General features: G+C 48.2%; 1 protein-coding gene across 1 annotated transcript; it reads right to left on the bottom strand.

The window, feature by feature from the left end:
- Positions 1 to 109: 109 nt before the first annotated feature.
- Positions 110 to 16,707, bottom strand: KIF22 (kinesin family member 22). The gene is made up of 14 exons (XM_008152911.3): positions 16,659 to 16,707; positions 9,239 to 9,434; positions 7,170 to 7,297; positions 6,925 to 7,079; positions 6,002 to 6,211; positions 5,692 to 5,922; positions 5,413 to 5,566; positions 5,166 to 5,301; positions 2,889 to 3,057; positions 1,889 to 2,057; positions 1,483 to 1,550; positions 507 to 719; positions 347 to 406; positions 110 to 248 (listed from the first exon to the last, which is right to left on the bottom strand). The coding sequence occupies exons 1-14, from the start codon at positions 16,675 to 16,677 to the stop codon at positions 201 to 203; spliced, it is 1,956 nt and encodes a 651-aa protein (XP_008151133.3). The 5' UTR covers positions 16,678 to 16,707; the 3' UTR covers positions 110 to 200.
- Positions 16,708 to 19,326: the final 2,619 nt, after the last annotated feature.

The raw sequence follows: 19,326 nt of genomic DNA, 5'->3' as shown, positions 1-19,326 counted from the left end.
TGTTTTCCCAAAGATGGCGCCCCAAAAAGTTACAGCAGAGCTTGTGGCCGTCCCAAGGGCAACTATACCCCGGCCCCACCCCCATAGCCTCAAGAACCAGGCTGAAGCAACGGAGTTAAAACTGTATTTATACAAGAAGCGGTTATACAACGACGGGAAAAAAAAAAAAAAAAAGGCCAAGTGACGAGAGGAGCTGGCAGTCAGGAGGGGCTGCCGTACTGGCCCGCGGCGAGACCCAAGATGTTCGCCTGCAACAGGAGGGAAGGGAAAACAGCGTTAGAGCCGTTAGAGTCGGGGGCAGGGCACAGGCCAGGGAGAGGTGCGGGGGGCCAAGCCTTGGGCTCACCTTCAGGAAAGACTCCAGCTGTTTCCCTGACATGACCTTCACACGTTCCAAGTCCTCCACCTGGCAGGACAACAGCGATGGGCATGTGGTCTAGGGGGTACCAGGTTTTCTCCCTAAATCACCCACCTCCACTCCAGGGCTGCCCTCCCTGGGCCATTACCTGGCTGAAGGGGCCATGGAGCTCCCTCCAGCCCACGATGAGCTGGGCCTTCTTTTGGCCAATGCGCTGCAAGCTGCGCAGATCCCGGGCTGAGCCCTCATTCAGCATATCTAATATTTTTTGGCGCCCATGGGCCAGTAGCTCTGGGCTGATCTGTAGCTCCCAGCAGTCCTCAGCCTTTTCCTTGGACTCTGTGGCATCCAGGTCCTCCAACTGTGAGGTAGGGAGAGGTGAAGGACAAAAACAGCCGAGTTTGCTGCTCAGCCCACTGCAGGCTTTGGACTCCTCTGCCAAGGATAGCAGCCTAACAGCAGCTACCTTCCCCGCCCTCTCCAGCCTCTTCCCTCCTGTCAAATGTCTGACCAAAAACTTTTCCCTCTGGTCACTGATCTTCTCATTTTATTCAACTTGTGAAAGAATGGTTAATAGAATTGCTGTGAAGGTCAAATGAGTTAATGAACATAAAGCACATAGTAAGCTCTTAAATCTGGCCCCTCGTTTCTAAAAAAGAATCAGCTCTTTCTCCGCTAGGAAAGCACATAGGAGAAGGTACTCAATAAGTGGCACCTCCCCCAACCATCTCCGTGTTTAGGTAGTTCTTTCACTGTTGTTTCATTTCTCCAGTGTTTAGGTCATGTTTCCCTACATGGGCTCGTACGTTTATAGAGGGCAGGACCAGGGCTACATACATACCATACTAGTTAAGTAGTTACTGAGTGTGAGAGCTTTCAGGAAGGAAGGTAAGTAACAAATAATAGAAAACCACTCTGCTAAGTACATGTATAACACTACACTTCATCCTAAATGCCCTGTGAGTTACTTCTGTATTTAGACCATAAGCAACTTGGAAGAGTTGTAAATAGCTGATAAATGTTCTGACAGGTCATGTGATTCCATGGTCACTGCTCTCCCACTACAGGTTACTAACCCTCACTTCTAGGCTCTAAGTATAGCCTAAGCCTCCAGCTACTCTGACCTTTCTCTTGCGGCTTTTCTTCTTCAGGATATGGATGTCAGCATTTGGGGATGCTGCCTGCTCCTGAACTGAAAGAAAGGACTGGAGTCATTACAGAAGCTACTTTTCACCCTCCCTGATAGCCACTTGGTTCTCCCATTTCTGATTCCCCAGTTCCCCTCCACCCCAAGTTAACCTCTTCTTTTGTTGTGTTTCCACATGACCTTTCTTATACCAGTATTTGAAAGTAATCTCTGCTGGTCTTGTATGATAATCCATCATGCATTTGTCAGTCTACCCCACTGTACTAAATGCTGAGAGCAGAGAATCAGATCTATTTCAGATCCTCCTCATACTGCTCCTAACCCTCCTCCCTCCTGAGATCTGTTATCTGTGTCCTTCTGGCTGGCCCCCAGAGCCAACTTACTCAATTGTAGGGGAATCACCACAGCCTTTTTGAGGGGCTTAGCCACTGTGACTGTGCGGCGGGCCAGAGGTCGGAGCATTGTGGGAGAGCAATTCTCTTTCTCTTTTGGGTCCACAGTTTCCTGGGCCCGCACCTTGGCTTCCAGTTCTTTTTGCTTCAACTTAAGCCTCTGTTGGGAAAGGATAAGGGAGAGATGTGACCCAGAACCAACTTTAGGGCCACTTGAAGGAGTGGATTAGGAAAGTGAGTATGCAGGGCTCCAAGGCCCTAGAGCAGTGGTCGCCAACCGGTGGTCCGTGGACCACTGGTGGTCCGTGAGGTCTGAAAGGTTGGCGACTGCTGCCCTAGAGGGCAGGGTGAGGGCCAATGGAAGCTACCAGGAGACAATTGGAGCCCAATATAATTAAGGGCTTTCTAATGATTAGGGCTGCCCAGAGATGGAGCAAGCCTTTTTGAAATACTAAAAGGAGGGACTATTCAAGCAGAGTTCTAACTTGATAACTAGGTTTTCCAAAATGGCAACATCTTACATTTGTTCCTTTTATTTTTAAAAAATATCTTGATTGATTTGAGAGAGGAAGGGAAAGGGAGAAAAACATTAATGAGGAGAGAGAATCACTGATTGGCTGCCTCCTGCATGCCCCCCTACTGGGGATCGAACCTACAACCCGGGCATGTGTCCCTGACCCGACTTGAACCTGGGACCCTTCAGTCCGCAGGCCAAAGCTCTATTCACTGAGCCAAACCAGCTAGGACCATTTGTTCCTTTTCCCTGTAATTCCTTCCCCATCCCCCTCCCACACACATCTGATCTCAATTATTTTTCAAACTTAAGCCATGCTAAGGACATCCAAACAGAGGCTGAAAAATTGAAGGACTCCAGTGGTGGGTGAAAACTGGATGCTGGTTCTAGCCTTTCAGTGTCCTTCCTTCTCTGAAGATCCTCAGATTGCTTCTCAAGGGAAACAGGGATCCCAGCCCCCACCTTTCTAACACTTACCTCAATCTCCAAATTCTTCTCCTCCACTGTCTTCATGAGCACCATTCGCTCTCGCTTTGGGGTGCTCAGCAGAGGAGTTCCGTGTGTCCCCTGGGAGCCCAGCAGACGGTCCAAGCTCATGAGGCGCTCTAGCATGGCTGGGTCCATGCTACTTAGCTTCTGTAGGGAGCTGAGCAGACAAAGAGGTTACTCCCGCCTACTTCTCTCATCACCCTCTCCAGCAGCAGGATTCTCCTCATTGTGCCTTAACTTGGTGTTCTATGTGGTTCCAGAACTCTGGTGTTAACTTGTTGGATAATTGAGCAAATCATCCAAACTCTCTGGGTGCAGTATGGAGATTGATCACTATCTCTCGGGAATACCAGATCAGATGAGAACAAGCTTTTTTTAAAAATATATTTTATTGATTTCAGAGAGAGGAAGGGAGAGGGAGAGATAGAAACATCAGTGATGAAAAAAAAAATCAATGATGAGAATCATTGATTGGCTGCCTCCTGCACACCCCATCCTGGGGAACCAAGTGCACAACTTGGGTATGTGCCCTGACCAGGAATTGAACTATGACCTCCTGGCTCATGGGTCAGTGATCAACTACTGAGCCACACCAGCTGGGTGAGAAGAAGCGTTCAATGAACACAGGAATTCGGAGCCTATGTGCCTAGCCATTTGGAGGAGCAGTCAGGGAAGCTTCAGAGGAAGTCATCTCCAACAGGGCTTTGAAAGCCACTGAAGACCTCCAATGTCAAGGCTTTCTCCTGAGGGCAGTAGGAACGGCCTGTTCAAGTACAGTCCTGAGCATTATAATGCCTAACATCTGTCCCTTCTGTCTGAATATTTCCCCTCACATCTGATCTCAATTATCATTCAAAGTGAATCTGATGCACCTCTCTCATGATGCCCAACTTGATTGTGCATCTTCTTTCCTACACTGAACTAGCTCCTCAACGACAGGGATTGCCCTGTTCTGTGTGTACAATTACCTAGGAAGAACAGGATCAGAAGATATGGATGAACGTTAGAAGTCATTCCTTCCTATCTCTTACAGAACAAGCAACTTCTCCATGCTTACTGTACTCTGTACTACCTATCTTGCATCACGTACTGATATTCCCGTCTTATTTCCCCTACTAAAATGTGAGCCCTCTGAGGTCAGGGTCTGACTAGGTCTGATGTGACCCATCTCTGAGCTCACCCTCAGAATGCCTACTTGGCAGAGACCTTGCCTGTTCACACGTGATACAGATGTGCAAGTATGTATGATTCTGAGTTTGTGCACGTAGAAGAGGGGACTGCTGACAAATGGCTTGAGAAGACAAGATTGAGAGATATGTTTCTGAGTGAACAAGCACATTTTTTCCTTTTTTTTTAGAGTGGAAGGGAGGGGGAGAGAGAGAAACATCAATGTGAGAGAGACACATCAATTGGTTGCCTCCTGCATGGGCCCCGACCAGCACCAGGGGATTGAGCCTGCAACCGAGGTACATGCCTTTGACCAGAATTGAACTCAGGACTCTTCCGTCCGTGGGCCAACGCTCTATCCACTGAGCCAAACTGGCTAGGGCAAGCACATTTTTATGTATGTCATCCTTCCTCAGCTACAATAGCCCCCTGGGGCACTAATCCTTGGCCTCCTTACTTCACTTCTGTTCAGTATACAGTTTAGAGAGGGCTCAGTAGAAACAGCAATATTAAAACTGCAACTGGCTCCTTGGAGTTAGGAGGGCAGGTGGCGAGACATAGAAAGCAAGGCCCACAAAACAGAGGTGACCTGAGGGTTAGTGCATACTGACCCACAAGGGTATCAGAACTGGGGGCTGGGGGGCGGGGAATACCCACAGAAGACACTCAGTTTAGAGAGGCTTTGTTTGGATTGAGGGTAGAAGCAGGAGAATGCTATGACAACAACCGGCTCCTTGGAGAGTCATGAAGAGACTGGACTCTAACACAGACTGAGAGGTCTCAGCGAGACATAGCTCTTCATCTCTGTCTCCTTTGCTTTGCTCTAATCCTCTGGACCTGAAAGACCTGATCCAGATGACTCCTTGAGCCAGAAGCAAAAGTACCTGTCCTTGAAACAGCTGCCCCCAAATATGTTTTTGCGGAAAGGGAGGGGGCTAGGTGCTCAAGTAGGAAGCCTCTGGAGGACCCCAGGCAGCAGCACCAAAGGAACAGGTTCACAGATCAAGGATCTGATGGGCTCAACTCACTGCTGCTCTGCACCCAACCCAGACACAACAGGAAAGGGAATATGCCCAAGGTCTCTCCCCATCTGCTCACCTGAATTTCTGAGAAGCAGAGGCTGGAGGGGCCAGGGGCTCAGGATTCCCAATCTCCTCTTCCTCAGGGCCTCGGGCTTTCTTTGCCTCTGAAGGGCCTACCCGTTCTTTCTGAGACAGTTTCACAGGTGCCAAGACTAGGAAAAATGGGGTGGGGGGTATGTCAGCCTCTGTGCTACTGCTTGGTGGATTTAGCAAACCCCCAATTGTCCAGACCGGCCTTTCCACTCCTGCCAACCCGTCCTCACCATTAGGCTGTAAGCTCTCATTGGTAAAAGGTCGGTTGATCACCTCCTTGGACCTGGCAGCAAAATTGAGTGCAGAGACTGTGTCTAGGTAGAAGCATCTCTCGGGGGCAATGTTGGCAATGAGGATGCTGTGGGCTGAGCCACCCAGAGAGTCCTGAGGGATGGGGATTGGGCAGGATGGACTGGTCAGAAGGCCCCATGTTTCCATTTCTTGACTGCTGTTTCCCAACCCCCAGGAGGCCCAAGACCCTCCTTTGCCCTGATATGGGGGGGCCTGACCTGCAAGAGGCGGGTGAGCTTGCTGTCCCGGTAAGGCACACGTGGGAGGCCCTGGTTCAGCGCATCCACCACCTTGCCCAATACAAAGAGCGAGGAGTTGATGGCTCCACTCTCCTTCAGCCTCAGGCCTTTGTTGCCTGTACGCCGGTTGTCCTCTGAGCCAGCCAAATCAATCAGATAGAGTTTCCCCTCCCGCTGACGAAATGGGGCCAAGCGTTCCCGCTGATCCACCTGGGGGAAAGAACAAGGGCCCCATGCTTAGCTCAGGCCGAAGGGGTTTCCCAGGTCCTCACCCATCAGTAGGCCTCACCTTAACCAGGAGCACAGCATGACTGCGGGAGGAGCGCTGGTTGAGCCGAGTGGGTCCTACCGTCCGATTTCGACTGGCTGGCAGGAAGTGCTGCTCAAAATCGGCAAAGCTAGTGATGGGCTTCTGCGTGAGGCCCGGAATCAGTATGTTTCCTCGACAGTCTTCTCGGATCACCAGGTCTCCAGATGCAGGGTTCAGGAGGTCTAATACCTATTGGAGCAGTGAGAGATAGGGCCAATTTTCTAGACACACACTGCTTACTTTCTGGGGATCAGTCTCCTTTTCTCTGCAGGATTCTTAAAGTCGTACCATCTGCTACCCCAATCTCTCTCTTTCCAGGTTTTTTTTTTTTTCCCCTCTAATATATTTTTATTGATTTTAGAGAAAGGAAGGGAGAGGGAGAGATAGAAACATCAATGATGAGAGAGAATTATTGATCGGCTGCTTCCTGCACACCCCACACTGGGGATCGAGCTCGCAACCCAGGCATGTGCCCCGACTGAGAATCAAACTGTGACCTCCTGGTTCATAGGTCAACACTCAACCACTGAGCCATGCTGGCCGGGCTCTTTCCAGGTGTTTTTTTGTTTTTTTTTTAAATATATTTTATTGATTTTTTACAGAGAGGAAGGGAGAGGGATAGAGAGTTAGAAACATTGATGAGAGAGAAACATCGATCAACTGCCTCCTGCACATGCCCCACCCCCACCCCCCCACTGGAGATGTGCCCACAACCAAGGTACATGCCCTTGACCAGAATCGAACCTGGGACCCCTCAGTCTGCAGGCCGACACTCTATCCACCGAGCCAAACCAGTTAGGGCTCTTTCCAGGTTTTAAGTCCTTGATACAGCAGAACTTATGTTCTAGAACTAAGTTTTACTTGGACCCTTTGTCTCCTCCCCAACCAGAGCCGGGCCTCACCTTTTCCTGGTAGATCTCTAAGTAGGACATAGTGACAGAGAGGGCCCATGGCCGGCCCTCAGCGCCCTCCTCCCTTGTGAGCTGTAGAAGGTCCATGAGAGCCCGGGGAATCACTCCAGGTTGTTCTGGGCTGCCCAGCATTGTGTGCGTCTTCCCTGGGAAAAGAATGGAGAGAGCTGTGAGATTTTCCTCCCCACTCCGAAGCCCTTTCTAACCCATAGCTGTTCCTTATCTGGCTTCCTCACCTGCCCCGGTGGGCCCATAGGCAAGCACACTGGCATTCTGCCCTTCCAGCAAATGCCTTAGGATGGGCTGCACGGATCCTGCATAGATGTCCTGCTGAGAACTCCTCTCTCCATAGAAGGCATCAAACCTGCAGGCAGGAAGAAAGGAGGGAATTAATGGACAGTTCCAATTTCACCCAGACCTGGAGGATAATACTGGCCTCAGATTTAAAACAGTTTATCCCTTTCTTACACAAAGACCCTTGAAAGCACCAACTGAACACCTGTTTCATCCCCGTCCCTATATCGATGTCAGGAATATAGAGATGATTCTGATGCCTCTGTTCTTGGGAGTTCTGCAGTCTGGTGAGATGGATACACACACACACACACACACACACACACACACACACACAGAAAAAAAGCCCAGATAGTAAATATAGGCTTGTGGGCCATATGGTTACTTTCACAAGTACTCTATCCTTTCACTGGAAAACAGCTTTAGACAATCCTATATAATAAAAGCCTAATATGCAAATCGACTGAATGCCAGGCCAGCCAAGGCAGGTGCCAGCGGGCAGAGAGAGGCAACCGGCGGGGGCAGCGGGTCGATTGGGGGGTGGGGCTGGCCTGACCCCCAATCGGCCCCCAATAGGAGGAGCTGAAGCGGGGAGCACGGCGGGCAGCAGCGTGTACACTGCAGCCTTCCAAGCCCCGAGTCCTGGCGGAGGGCAGCAGCAGGGAGCCCTGGCAGGTCCAGCCACCACACCTCCATCCCCCCAACTGCTATGGCCATGCCCGGGGTCTGCCAGCCATGGCTGTGCCGCCTGATCCCCAAGAAGAGCTGCTGCCGCTGGCTGGCCCCAGGTCCCAGTGGTTTGGGGACCATGAGGAAGGGGAGGATGAAGCAGTGACGCCCAAGGCTGGCACCGCAGGCAGGGGAGTCCAGCCAGGGCTGGGTGTGGAGGCCAGGGAAGCAGTGCCCCGGAAACTGGGCTTGAACCCTGCCCGCCGCTGCCCGTTGCCATGGAAACTGCATCCACAGGTAAGATGGCCGAGCGCCGCAGCCCTGCAAATGGTGTTGGGAACCCGGGTCCTCAGATTGCCCCCTCCATGCAGCGCGCCTCTGCACCTTCCTCGAGTTCCCCACCTTGAGCACCAATCTCCCCCCAGCCTCCACACACACCCCGCGCCCATGCCCGAATTTTGTGCGTCAGGCCTCTAGTCTATGTGTATATAAAAAGCTAATATGCTAAGTATCCAACTGTTTGACCGGTAGCTCTGATGCGCACTGACCACCAGGAGGCAGATGCTCAACACACTGGCATGGAAACATGGAACAGACTGATGAATCTCAGAGGGAAGGGGGGAGGGGAAAGGGCGGGAAGAGATTAACCAAAGATCTTGTATGCATTCTAGATCTTATATCCATACCAGGGTCCCTCGGCCTGGCCTGTGCCCTCTTGCAATCCAGGACCCCTCGGGGGATATCAGACTGCCGGTTTCAACCCGATCCCCACAGGCCAGGCTGAGGGACCTCACCGGTGCACGAATCAATGCACTGGGCCTCTAGTATGTAAATAAATGAGCATGGCTATGTCCCGATTAAGTTTTATTATAGACTCCTGGTCAAACTCCTGCAGGCTGCAGTTTGTCACCTTCTGGCCTAGGCTGACAGGGCAAGGAGTCTGAACTTTAAATCTCTGACACCACCCAGCTACAGCCTGGGTTGGTTGGCTGGTTTATGTTCCCCCAACCGTTCCCACACCTCCCCCAGATCCTAGTTGGGGTCTCCTGCTTACCTTTGTTGCTCCTTCCCTACTTTGTGTCTATTTCCCCCACAAAACTCTGAACAGTAATGTATGTCTGATTCAGCCCCGTCTTTCCCCCCAGTACAGTATCCTACAGAGCACCCATCACAATGGGCACCTGTGACCATTTTCTGAAGGAACAAATGAAGATGTGGGGAACAAAGCAGTGCTAAGGAAGGAGCAAGAATCCTGAAGAAGCAGCTCTGAGAAACTATGTGGGTAAGTGATAATGTGAGCAGGCCTAGTAGAGGGATGGAAAGGAGAATGCCTGAACCTTACTGGTATTTGAGAGTCTCCTGGTGGTTCCTCCAGTTGGCAATCTCTAGAGAATAGCTGTCCAGGCCCCGTACACAGGGGGTATCATTTGCTCCAGATGTTCCATCTACAAATGGCCTCAGTCGCACAGCCACCCTTACTCGAGCTGGAGGCGGGCGCCGGACAGCTCCCACCTTGCTTAGCCGACAGCGACCAGCTCCTGGAGGAGAGAAGATACGTTTCAGCATGAAGTATGGTATTGCACAGAGGAAGCAGGGACCAGCTCTGCTGAGAGGTAAGGGTAGGAGTGTTAGAGGAGGAGGTATCCGGTACAGCTGAGCTCTGAAGGAGGAATAGGAGCTTGCCAAGCATTCCAGGTAGAAGGACTGGCATGTGCAAAAAGCATAGAGGTTTGAAAGCTTGAGACCTCTTGAAGAACTGGTGAGGCAGGACTCTGTGTGTGTTATGTTAGTTAGGGCGAGCAGTGAAGGGCAGGATGGAAGAAAAAAGAAGAATCAAATACATGGTTTCAGGCAGAGTATGGTGGGGAGATTGGAGGTAAGAAATTATAGATAGGTCAACTTAGCCAACATTAACATTTATTAAGCACTGACTACATGCCAGGCACATATGGTGCTCCTGAAAGATTGTCCCATTTATCCCCTATTAGTCCCATTTTATCAATGAAGCTCGTAGAGGTGTAGCAGCTCTTGTGAGCACCTTGGCGTTTTATACCTGGGCCATGTGACAATAACTTTATAGCACAGCCTATACTACAGTACCGTCCTTTGTGCTCTTCAACAGAGGAAGAAGCAGAGCCTAAAAGCAAAACAAATCCAGTATCTTAGAAGACTAGAGACCTCCATAGCCAAGGGCAGGGAAGAAGGCCTGGAGGCTCGAGCCTTGGGGTTACTATTGGAAGGGCCAGTGGCCACAGCTCATTTTGGGAGAAGTTCTTTTCTACCCTGGCCATGCTGTGGATGGCCCCAAGCTTGGCCTCAGTTCCTTCCATCCTCTTCAAGTAGGTCCAGTGGGTGTAGACTGTAACACAAATAACCTGAAAGATCTAGTTTAAATAGATTTAGTGCCCTGGCTGATGTTGCTTAGTGGTTACTGGTCGGTCTGCACACCAAAGGGCCTCGGGTTCAATTCCCGGTCAAGGGTACATATGTGGGTTGCAGGTTCAATCCCTGGGCCCAGTTGGGGTACATTCTGGAGGTAACCAATCGATGTTTCTCTATTTCTCTCTCTCCTTCCCTCCCTCCCCCCGTCCCTCCCTCTCTCCATCCCTCCCTTTCTTCCTCTCTCTCTAAAAAAAAAAAAGCAATGGATAAAATATCAAGGGGGAAAAAAATACAGATTTAGCTCCAATACCTGGGGCGATGCCTGAGATTCTGCATTTTTAGCAAACTTCCAGATGCTGCTACTACTGCGGCACACTTTGAATTGCCAAGTTATAGATCAACACCTGACAGGGTTGTTCTAAGGATTAAGAGAACATTTGCCCCCCACCTAAAACCACTCTTACCTGAGATTTACCACACACACACACACACGCACGCCAAACTTAATGATTGCCTTCTCTTGATGGGACGTTATGCAGGTTTATTTTCTATGTAGCCAGTCCTGTAATGCTGTAGTGTGTGTATTTTTATTTTATTTTTTTAAGAATGGCACCGTGGACATCTTTGTTTGGAAGGGATGTGGTTGAGAGGCAGCCCCTAGTCTCTGTCTGTCCCAGTTCAGATTACCAAAGGCACTGACATGCAATCCTTCTCTACTGTAAGCATTCTGTTTAGTATGCTTTCGGCAATTCAATCTAAGTCATTAAAAAAAAACATTGAGTATCATTAGAAAACATGTAAATATAAAACTAAAAAAACACCCCTTTTTGTGAGGATTGAATGAGCTGGAGGAAAAAATCTTATGAGGAGGGTATTTCTCTAATTTATGTTGGAGGATATCATACTATAGTTAACAGTAACAGCAAAATTCAAACCTGGATATCTCACCTCCAAAAACCTGCTTTTAATGAGGATGTCATATTGCCTCTCTATTGCCTACCAACTAGGAAAGTTCTTGGCAGCTCTGAATCCTTTTTGCTGGTAGTAGGGAGCCATAGGCCTCATATATGGCAAGAGGCTGGAATGTGTTGGCCAGAACAGAAACAGCAAGACAAAAAGGTGGACACACTACCCCTAGAAAAAAATCTTTTTTCAAAAAATTGATTTCAGAGAGGAAGGGAGAGGGAGAGAGAAACATCAATGATGAAAGAGAATCATTGATTGGCTGCCTCCTACACACCCCCTACTGGGGATTGAGCCTGCAACCTGGGCATGTGCCCTGACCAGGAACTGAACCATGACCTTCTGGTTCATAGGTCGACACTCAACCAGAGTCACACTGGCCAGGCTAGAAAGAATCTTATGCATAAGTAAGACTTACCCATAAGCAGATAGCCTATTTCATTTCAAAAACTAGGCCTCTGTCCCTTCACCTGACAAATGAAGCTAATTGCACCATTTCTCAATTTATGGTTTACCAAGCACATATAGTTTCACTTATTTTAATTTTTTAAATCTTTACTGTTGAAAGTATTACATATGGTCCCCCTTTTCCTCCATTGACGTCTTCTAGCTAAGCACATGTAGTTTTAATTTGATCCTCATGGCAATTCTAAAGTCAGCAGCAAGTAAGTAGAAATTAAATTTTCAGTTATTAGCTTGTGAACCTGATTAAATGACTTAACATCCATTTGCCCCAGTTTCCTTGTCTATAAAATGGGGTGGGGTGGGCCTTGGAAGGGCTTAATGCGAATTAAATGAAGTAACATATAAAATTCCAATGCAGCCCTAACCGGTTTGGCTCAGTGGATAGAGCATCGGCCTTCAGACTGAAGGGTCACAGGTTCGATTCCGGTCAAGGGCATGTACCTTGGTTTCGGGTACATCCCTGGTGGGGGGTGTGCAGGAGGCAGCTGATCAATGTTTCTCTTTCTCTCTCATCAATGTTTCTAACTCTCTGTCCCTCTCCCTCCCTCTCTGTAAAAAAATCAATAAAATATATATTTTTAAAAATTCCAATTAAAAAAAAATTCCAATGCAATAACTAGCATACAGTAGGTAGGTTCATTATTCAAGGTAAGGCAGCCTGTGCTCAAATCCCAACTCTACCACTTACAACTAACCTAAAGAAATAATTACCTATTCCTGTGCCTTCATCTCCACACCTGTAAAATGGGAATAAATAAAAATACCTACTCTTTGGGTTATTAAGGCAATAAATAAGGTAATTCATGTAAAAGCTCAGTAAGTGTTTTGTATTTATCCCCCATTTTTCAATTGAGGAAACATCAATAAAGAGAGGTTAGCTAACTTGCCCGTGTCAACAGCTAGTTAGTGACAGAGAAAACTTCAAAGAAAGGTCAAATGGCAAAGTTCATTATATGATTCCCCAGGCCATCTCAGCCCCTTCCTCTTTGTATCCTTATGGGCCTTGGAGTCTGCGACAAGTTCCACCTACCAGCTGTGTGACCTTAGGAAGGCTTAATGTCTTGAAGACTCAGTTTCTCTTTATAAAAATAACAGTATCACAATATACACATAAAAATAACAGTATCCTCATAAGATTGTGAGGAGTCAAAGAAAAAATATACATACAATGTTTAGTACAGTGCTGGCAGCAAGTGCTCTCAGTATATGTTAGCTATTGTTATTGTTTCACTCTTTCTCTTGCTACTCACTTCTCAAGGCAGCAGCTAGCTTCTGTCTTCAGGATGCAGCAGGGTCACCAATGACCTCCTTACTGCTGAATCCAGCAGACATGCTGGGTCCCCTTCACATCTGACTTCCCAGCAGTATTCAATACCCTGATCTGCTTTCCTTTGGGAAATAGACTTTCCCCTTAGTTTCCATGCCACTTCACCCCTTCTCAGTTTCTGCCATTCTTAAATGTTTTTCCTAGGCTCATTCTATCCTCTTTCCTGACCAGGGCTGCTCAGTTTGGATAATTCTGTGGTGGGGCTGTCCCATGCACTGTAGGATATGTAGCGCACATACTAAACACATCTGCCAGTAGCATTTTGTGCCACCTCTCCCCAATTTCAACAACCAAAAATGACTCCACACAGATTTCCCCATGGAAAACAAAACTGCCTCTAGTTGAGAACCACTACTCGGATTCATTTCACGAGCATGGCACCTGCTCTCTTGGCTTTAATTACCATCTTAAAGCTGATGAACCCTAATTGACACCTCCACACTAGAGCGCTCTCCTGAACTTCAGATCTACATTCCAGGCTGCTGCCCTGACATCTTACATGGTTGAAGGTACTTGGAACTCCACCTGTCCTAAACGGAACTCTTCCCCATCTCTCTGCAACGTCATCCTCCTCCTATGCTCTCTAACGGAAATGACAGGCACCAACCCAAAGAAGGGAATCTTTGTTAACGCTACGTTCTCATTCCCACATCAGTTATTCATTACACAAGTCAATTCTACCTTTTTAGATGAGTCCACGTCTCTCTATTCCCACTGCACAAGCTTTGCCAAGGTCATCATCATCTCAACAGTTTCCCAACTGGTCTCTCTGCCTCTAGCCTCACTCACCTCCAATCATTCTCTCTCCACTTCCTTCCTTACACTGTAAGCCAAGCATGTCAAACTCACTACAATGTTCACTAATGGCTGATGACTATAATCGTGTCGCATTCATTTCCATTGCGCACTTTACTCGCAGGCGCACCATTTCTCCCCACTAATACTAGCAGCGAATATTTTAGCAGCCGATTGCCACATTAGTCTTGGACTGACTTCTTTGGTGTGCGCAACAGGAAATACTTCACTTTCGGAGAACAAGAAAAATAGGTTTATTTGTGTTACACTTATTAATTTGTGCAGGTATTCAGTGTCTGGTAAGTTAATGTTCACGAAAAAATATTAATTTTTATTTAAATATTCTATTATTTTATGCTAACGATTACTCATTTATTTCAGCCCTTTGTATTCAGCTTGTCTCTATCACAGTAAACCTACATTTCTATGAAAATTGAAGCTTTTGCCCTAGCTGGTTTGGCTCAGTGGATAGAGCATTGGCCTGTGGACCAGAGGGTCCCAGGTTCGATTCCGGTCAAGGGCACATGCCTGGATTTCGGGCTCGATCCCCAATAGGGGACATGCAAGATGCAGCCAATCAATGATTCTCTCTCATCGTTGATGTTTCTATCTCCCTCTCCCTTCTTCTCTGAAATCAATAAAAATATATAATTAAAAAAAAGAAAAGAAAATTGAAGCTTTTGTTTTTTTTGGGGGGGCCCAGATAAACTTAACCTTTTGCACTCAGATGTCGAGTGTGACTTGACACGGTTAGCATTAAATCCCGAGTAGAAGAAAAAAGTAAGCGAGTGCAAAGGGTTAAACCTTGTTTATTTGGCCCGTGTTAGCCTTTGAGTTTGACATGCTTGCTGTAAGCGCTCAGCCACAATGAATTTCCTTCAGTTCCCACACACACTAAGTTGATTCACACCTTTGGGCTATTCTAGCTCCCTGGAATATCTTCTGTACCCACCCACCCCCACCAAGTGATTGATGTAAATACGTACACCTTACTTCCTCTAAAAAGCCTTCCCTTCTAAAATGACTGATCCTTTAAGGTTCAATTAGGTGCTTCCATGGCTCACTTTAACTCCTCCATCCAAGCACTAATCACACGCCACTGTAACTGCGTATTTGTCCGTTTTCTCCATCTAACTGTAAACTCAGTGAAAATAAATCTTACTCTGCTCACCTTTGTATCCCCAATGCCTAGCACAGAGTAGGCTCTCAGAGAGTATTTGCTGAACAAATTAAGATGTGATGAATATGCTAACATAAAGTATTAACTTGTTCGTTTCCTGTTTTCATCATAAAAGTGGCTCACTGCCCTTCTTCCCCCAAAGCTCCGGGTCCAGGAGAGGAGGGAAGAGGCACATGTAAACAACTGCTTACAGGACAAGAGTCTCTCCCCTTCAGAAAAGCAACTTTGAGGTTGGGCGCCGCTATTTCTTCTCATTTCCCCCTCGCCTACAATTCCCAAGCTTCATTTAACTTAACTCTTTCCTCTTCTATGCTGAGCATCTTTGGCCTCTCTTTTTAAAGAAATCACTTGGTAGTCTTTTTGCTTCACCAAGGTCTGGCAAACTCCTATCCAACCTTTGAAACACACCTCAAATATTGCTTCCTTAATAAAGTCCTTCCAGAATACCCAAGGGTTTACTTCAGATTCTGTACTCTCTATAGCAGTTTAGATATACATATCTCTCATTGCTTTTCATGTTATTATATGTTTAAATGACTATCTACTAAAACAGATTATAAGCTCCTCTAGGGAAGCGACCATATTCATTCAAGTGTTTTTATGATGCCTACTATGTGCCAGACACAGTGGGTCTTGGAAGGGTAAGAGCGGGTTGTGCTCAGACAGCAGGGATTTTATGTGCTTGGAGGTAATGGTTAAGAGCAGAGGCTCTAGACTAGACTGCCTGAGTATGAATTCAGACCCCAATATTTACCAGTTGTGTTAACCTATTTAACCCATCTATGCCTCAGTTTCCTCATCTGTAAAACAGAGACAATAATGGCACTATGTGGAGATTAAATGACCCATCACCATATAACGCTAACAGCTGTGCCTGGTACTTCGCAAGGGCTCAGCATGTGTTTGACATTCTACTAAATAGCGCTGCTTCTCCACAGGCCCTGACAAAGTAAGGGGACTCGAAGAAACTACTATGGTGCCCACCATAACCACAGGCCAGAATTCAGTCCACAGGAAGAGAGCAGAGACATAAACAAATACATACCAGATTCTATCCTAACAGTCTTTCCAACTCTAAAGTAGCATTGCTCTCCACGGCTAGAGTGAAAAAAAACAACAACACAAAACAGTCCCTTATCTCCCTTTTCTGTGGTCTCAGCACATCTTATGCTGTCAACTCACAGCCGCAGTCCGTCTAACCCTCGGCCGGCCCTGCTCTCTCTCCCAGGGACCTCCCCGCACCCAAACAACTCATCCTACACAGAACCCTGGGCCCTAAACCGGCATCCAGCTCCCTTGTTTTTGTCCTCACGGTTGGAGTGTTTGCCACTTTTCGCTCGCTTACTCGCGTAATCTCCTGAGATGGGATCATCGTCTTCATTTTACAAAGAAACTGAAGCTCTCAGAGGAAAAGTGCAGTGGGCTCAAGAGGCTTTAAGTGCCAAAGTCAGGTCTCAACCCGAGTGTACTGATCCGCGCAGAGTAGGAAACAGTGAGAAGGAAAGAGCGAGGTGGGCTGACCTGCGACTCCCACCTTTCGCCGTGTCCCCACACGCCTCCGGGACAGTCCCCGGAGCCCGGATAGGACACTGACACATGACCCCGCCAGGCCCCAGACCTCGGCGCCCAGCCCAGGCCGGGCTCACGTACCTAACGTCGCCGCCGCCATCTCGCGTCCCCTCAGCTGCCTCCTTAGACCCGCCTCTCCCATTCGAATTTCCCGGTGCCCCACCCTCTCTTGGCTCCACCAATCATGGCTATTCGCCGCCGGAAGCCTTGCAATTATCCCGCCCTCGAGGGCTCGCCCAGAAGTCCAGCACGAAAAAGGGTCCCCTGCCGGAGAACGCATGCGCGCACGTCAGCCTCCCAGCCGTTGAGGTCCCGGCCCGCGCCCCTGGGCAAACTCGGGCGCCCGAGGCGGTGGCGACAGTGGCCTTTGGGGGAGCTGCTGAGTGCCGCCCGGTTTCGAGGCGTAGACTTGCGTAAGTGCAGACGTTTCGCCTCATTTCCCCCCTCAAATAACTACGAATTTTAGTACGAATCAGGCAAACAGTGATTGAAGGCACTTAATCAATTTATAAAAAAATTTCCCTACGCCGAATACTATTTTCGTGGTAGGAGAGATTATGTAAATAAGGAAAATGTTGCCTAGAAACGGGATTATTCTAAACGACTGGTAACGGTCTTCACTTTCTAGTTTTTTGCCTCAGTTGTTTCGCGCGCTGAGACGGGGCGGCTTTGCGGCCTGCGGAGTGTGCCCTGCGGCCTGTGCTTCTCTCGGAGGCGGGAGGTGAGCGGCGGCCGCGCTGGGCCGGCCCCCGGCCCGCCCTCTTGCGGAGCCCAGAGCCACCGAGTGAGGTGCCGAAGCTGGACGGGCCCCTCAGGTCGCGTGTCTGAGCGAAGGAGCCCAGCTCGCATGGTGCCTTGTTTGTAACAACGTTCAGCGTAGCGAGCGGTAAAGGCAGGCTGGGTCTGTTTCTGTCACCTCCAGCCAAGGGCCCCGACCCCGTAGGTTCCCGTCTGTTAGGCAGTTCCCCTTCCTTTCTGGAAGCTTACTCAGGGAAGATCCTGGCATCTTTGAGCTCCTGGCAGGGCCCTTGTTTGTTTGTTTATTTTTAATAATTCTTTATGGTTGAAAGTATTTACATATGTCCCCTTTTTTCCCCCATTGACCCCCTCCAGCCCGCTCCCGCCCCACGCCCGGCCCCAAGCGCTCACCACCCCTTTGTCTGTGCCCCTGGGTCCTTGTTTAGACATTACGTCCGACCTATTAAAAAACAAAATAAAAAGCAAATATTAGACCAGTGGTTCTCAATTTTTTTGGCTTTGGAATCCCTTTACATTCTTAAAAATTGAAGCCCCATTGATCTTTTGTTTATGTGAGTTTTATCTATCCATATTTACTGTACTAGAAATTAAAACAAATTTAAACTGTTTATTAATGCACTTAACAGTCCTGCCCGGGCGGCTGGATCGGAGGGAGCGTCCTTGCGTGTCTCGAAAGGTTTCAGGTTCGATTCTAGTCAGGGCACATATCTCGGTTGTGGGTTCAATTCCTGGCCTGGGTGCATTCGGGAGGCACTCGATCGATGTCTCTCCCCACCCCCCACCCCCCCACTCTTTCCCTTCTCTTACTCTCTCTAAAATCCTCTGGTGAGGATTAAAAAATAATTACAGTAACAAATCCATAGAGACAAAGTAGATTAGCAGTTGCCAGAGGATGGTGCGGGGTTGGTATATTGGGACTATAGCTAATGAAATAAGCTAGTAGCCAGAACAAGCGGAATAGGGAAGCTGAGACAGAAAGCTAAATCTAGTAAATTGAAAAATCCTATCTTCCCATAAACCTAAAATACTTAAAAGTAAATGGTTTACATTTCTCCCTAACCAGAGGGTAAATAGCTTAAATCACCTTACTCAAGGAGATAGCAGAAATCCAATTAGTGCCATTTGCCACCACACCCAAGTACAGATCAAGTTAGGGGAATAAGTCTTTTTGGCACAACAGCATAAAACATGAATATTCTATTGAGATACTTCCCTAAACTCCCAGCCTTTAAAACCCCTCAAACCGAAGATCCCAGCTCAGGGCTCTCCCTCCTAGGAGCATGCCCCTGCCTTTCCCTCTCCCCACGCTCCCTCCAAACCCCGCCCCCACCCCCTGCCAGTTCTTCCCTCACAGGCTCGCACCCCCTAAATGCTAAGGGATTGGTTCTCAACCTTTCTAATGCCTCGACCCTTTAATGCAGTTCCTCATGTTGTGGTGACCCCCAACCATAAAATTATTTTCGTTGCTACTTCATAACTGTAATTTTGCTACTGTTATGAATCGTAATGTAAATATCTGTGTTTTCCTATGGTCTTAGGCGACCCTGCTAGCGGTTCTCAACCGGTCGCCACCCACAGGTTGAGAACCGCTGCTGTAGAGCCAAAGACCATCGGAAAACACAGATATTTACATTACGATTCATAACAGTAGCAAAATTACAGTTATGAAGTAGCAACGAAAATAATTTTATGGTTGGGGGTCACCACAACATGAGGAACTGTATTAAAGGGTCGCGGCATTAGAAAGGTTGAGAACCACTGTGCTAAGGGAACCCACAAGATTTGGTGGGCAGCAGCAGCTAATCCCAGGCTACCCCCCTGAACCCGTCTCCAAGGCTGCCTGTTCTCTGACTCAGTGAGCCAAAGCAGCCCCGAGTAGGCTCATTTCCCCACCTAGGCCCTTTCCTGTTGCTTCCTCTATCCTAGACCCTTCCTTGTTTCACTGTCCCCAGCTTTAATAAACATCCTCTAGCCCTGGCCGGTTTGGCTC

Source organism: Eptesicus fuscus, chromosome 4, assembly GCF_027574615.1.
Source record: "Eptesicus fuscus isolate TK198812 chromosome 4, DD_ASM_mEF_20220401, whole genome shotgun sequence".
NCBI classification, from domain to species: Eukaryota; Metazoa; Chordata; class Mammalia; order Chiroptera; family Vespertilionidae; genus Eptesicus; species Eptesicus fuscus.
This window is presented reverse-complemented; position numbering and strand designations above follow the sequence as displayed.

What these genes read in the sequence shown, in the direction of transcription:
- KIF22 (XM_008152911.3), bottom strand. An exon ending in TCCATGGCCCCTTCAGCCAG is followed by an intron (nt 407 to 506) that starts GTAATGGCCCAG and finishes TTGTCCTGCCAG; the next exon opens with GTGGAGGACTTGGAACGTGT. An exon ending in AGCTGGAGTCTTTCCTGAAG is followed by an intron (nt 249 to 346) that starts GTGAGCCCAAGG and finishes CTCCTGTTGCAG; the next exon opens with GCGAACATCTTGGGTCTCGC.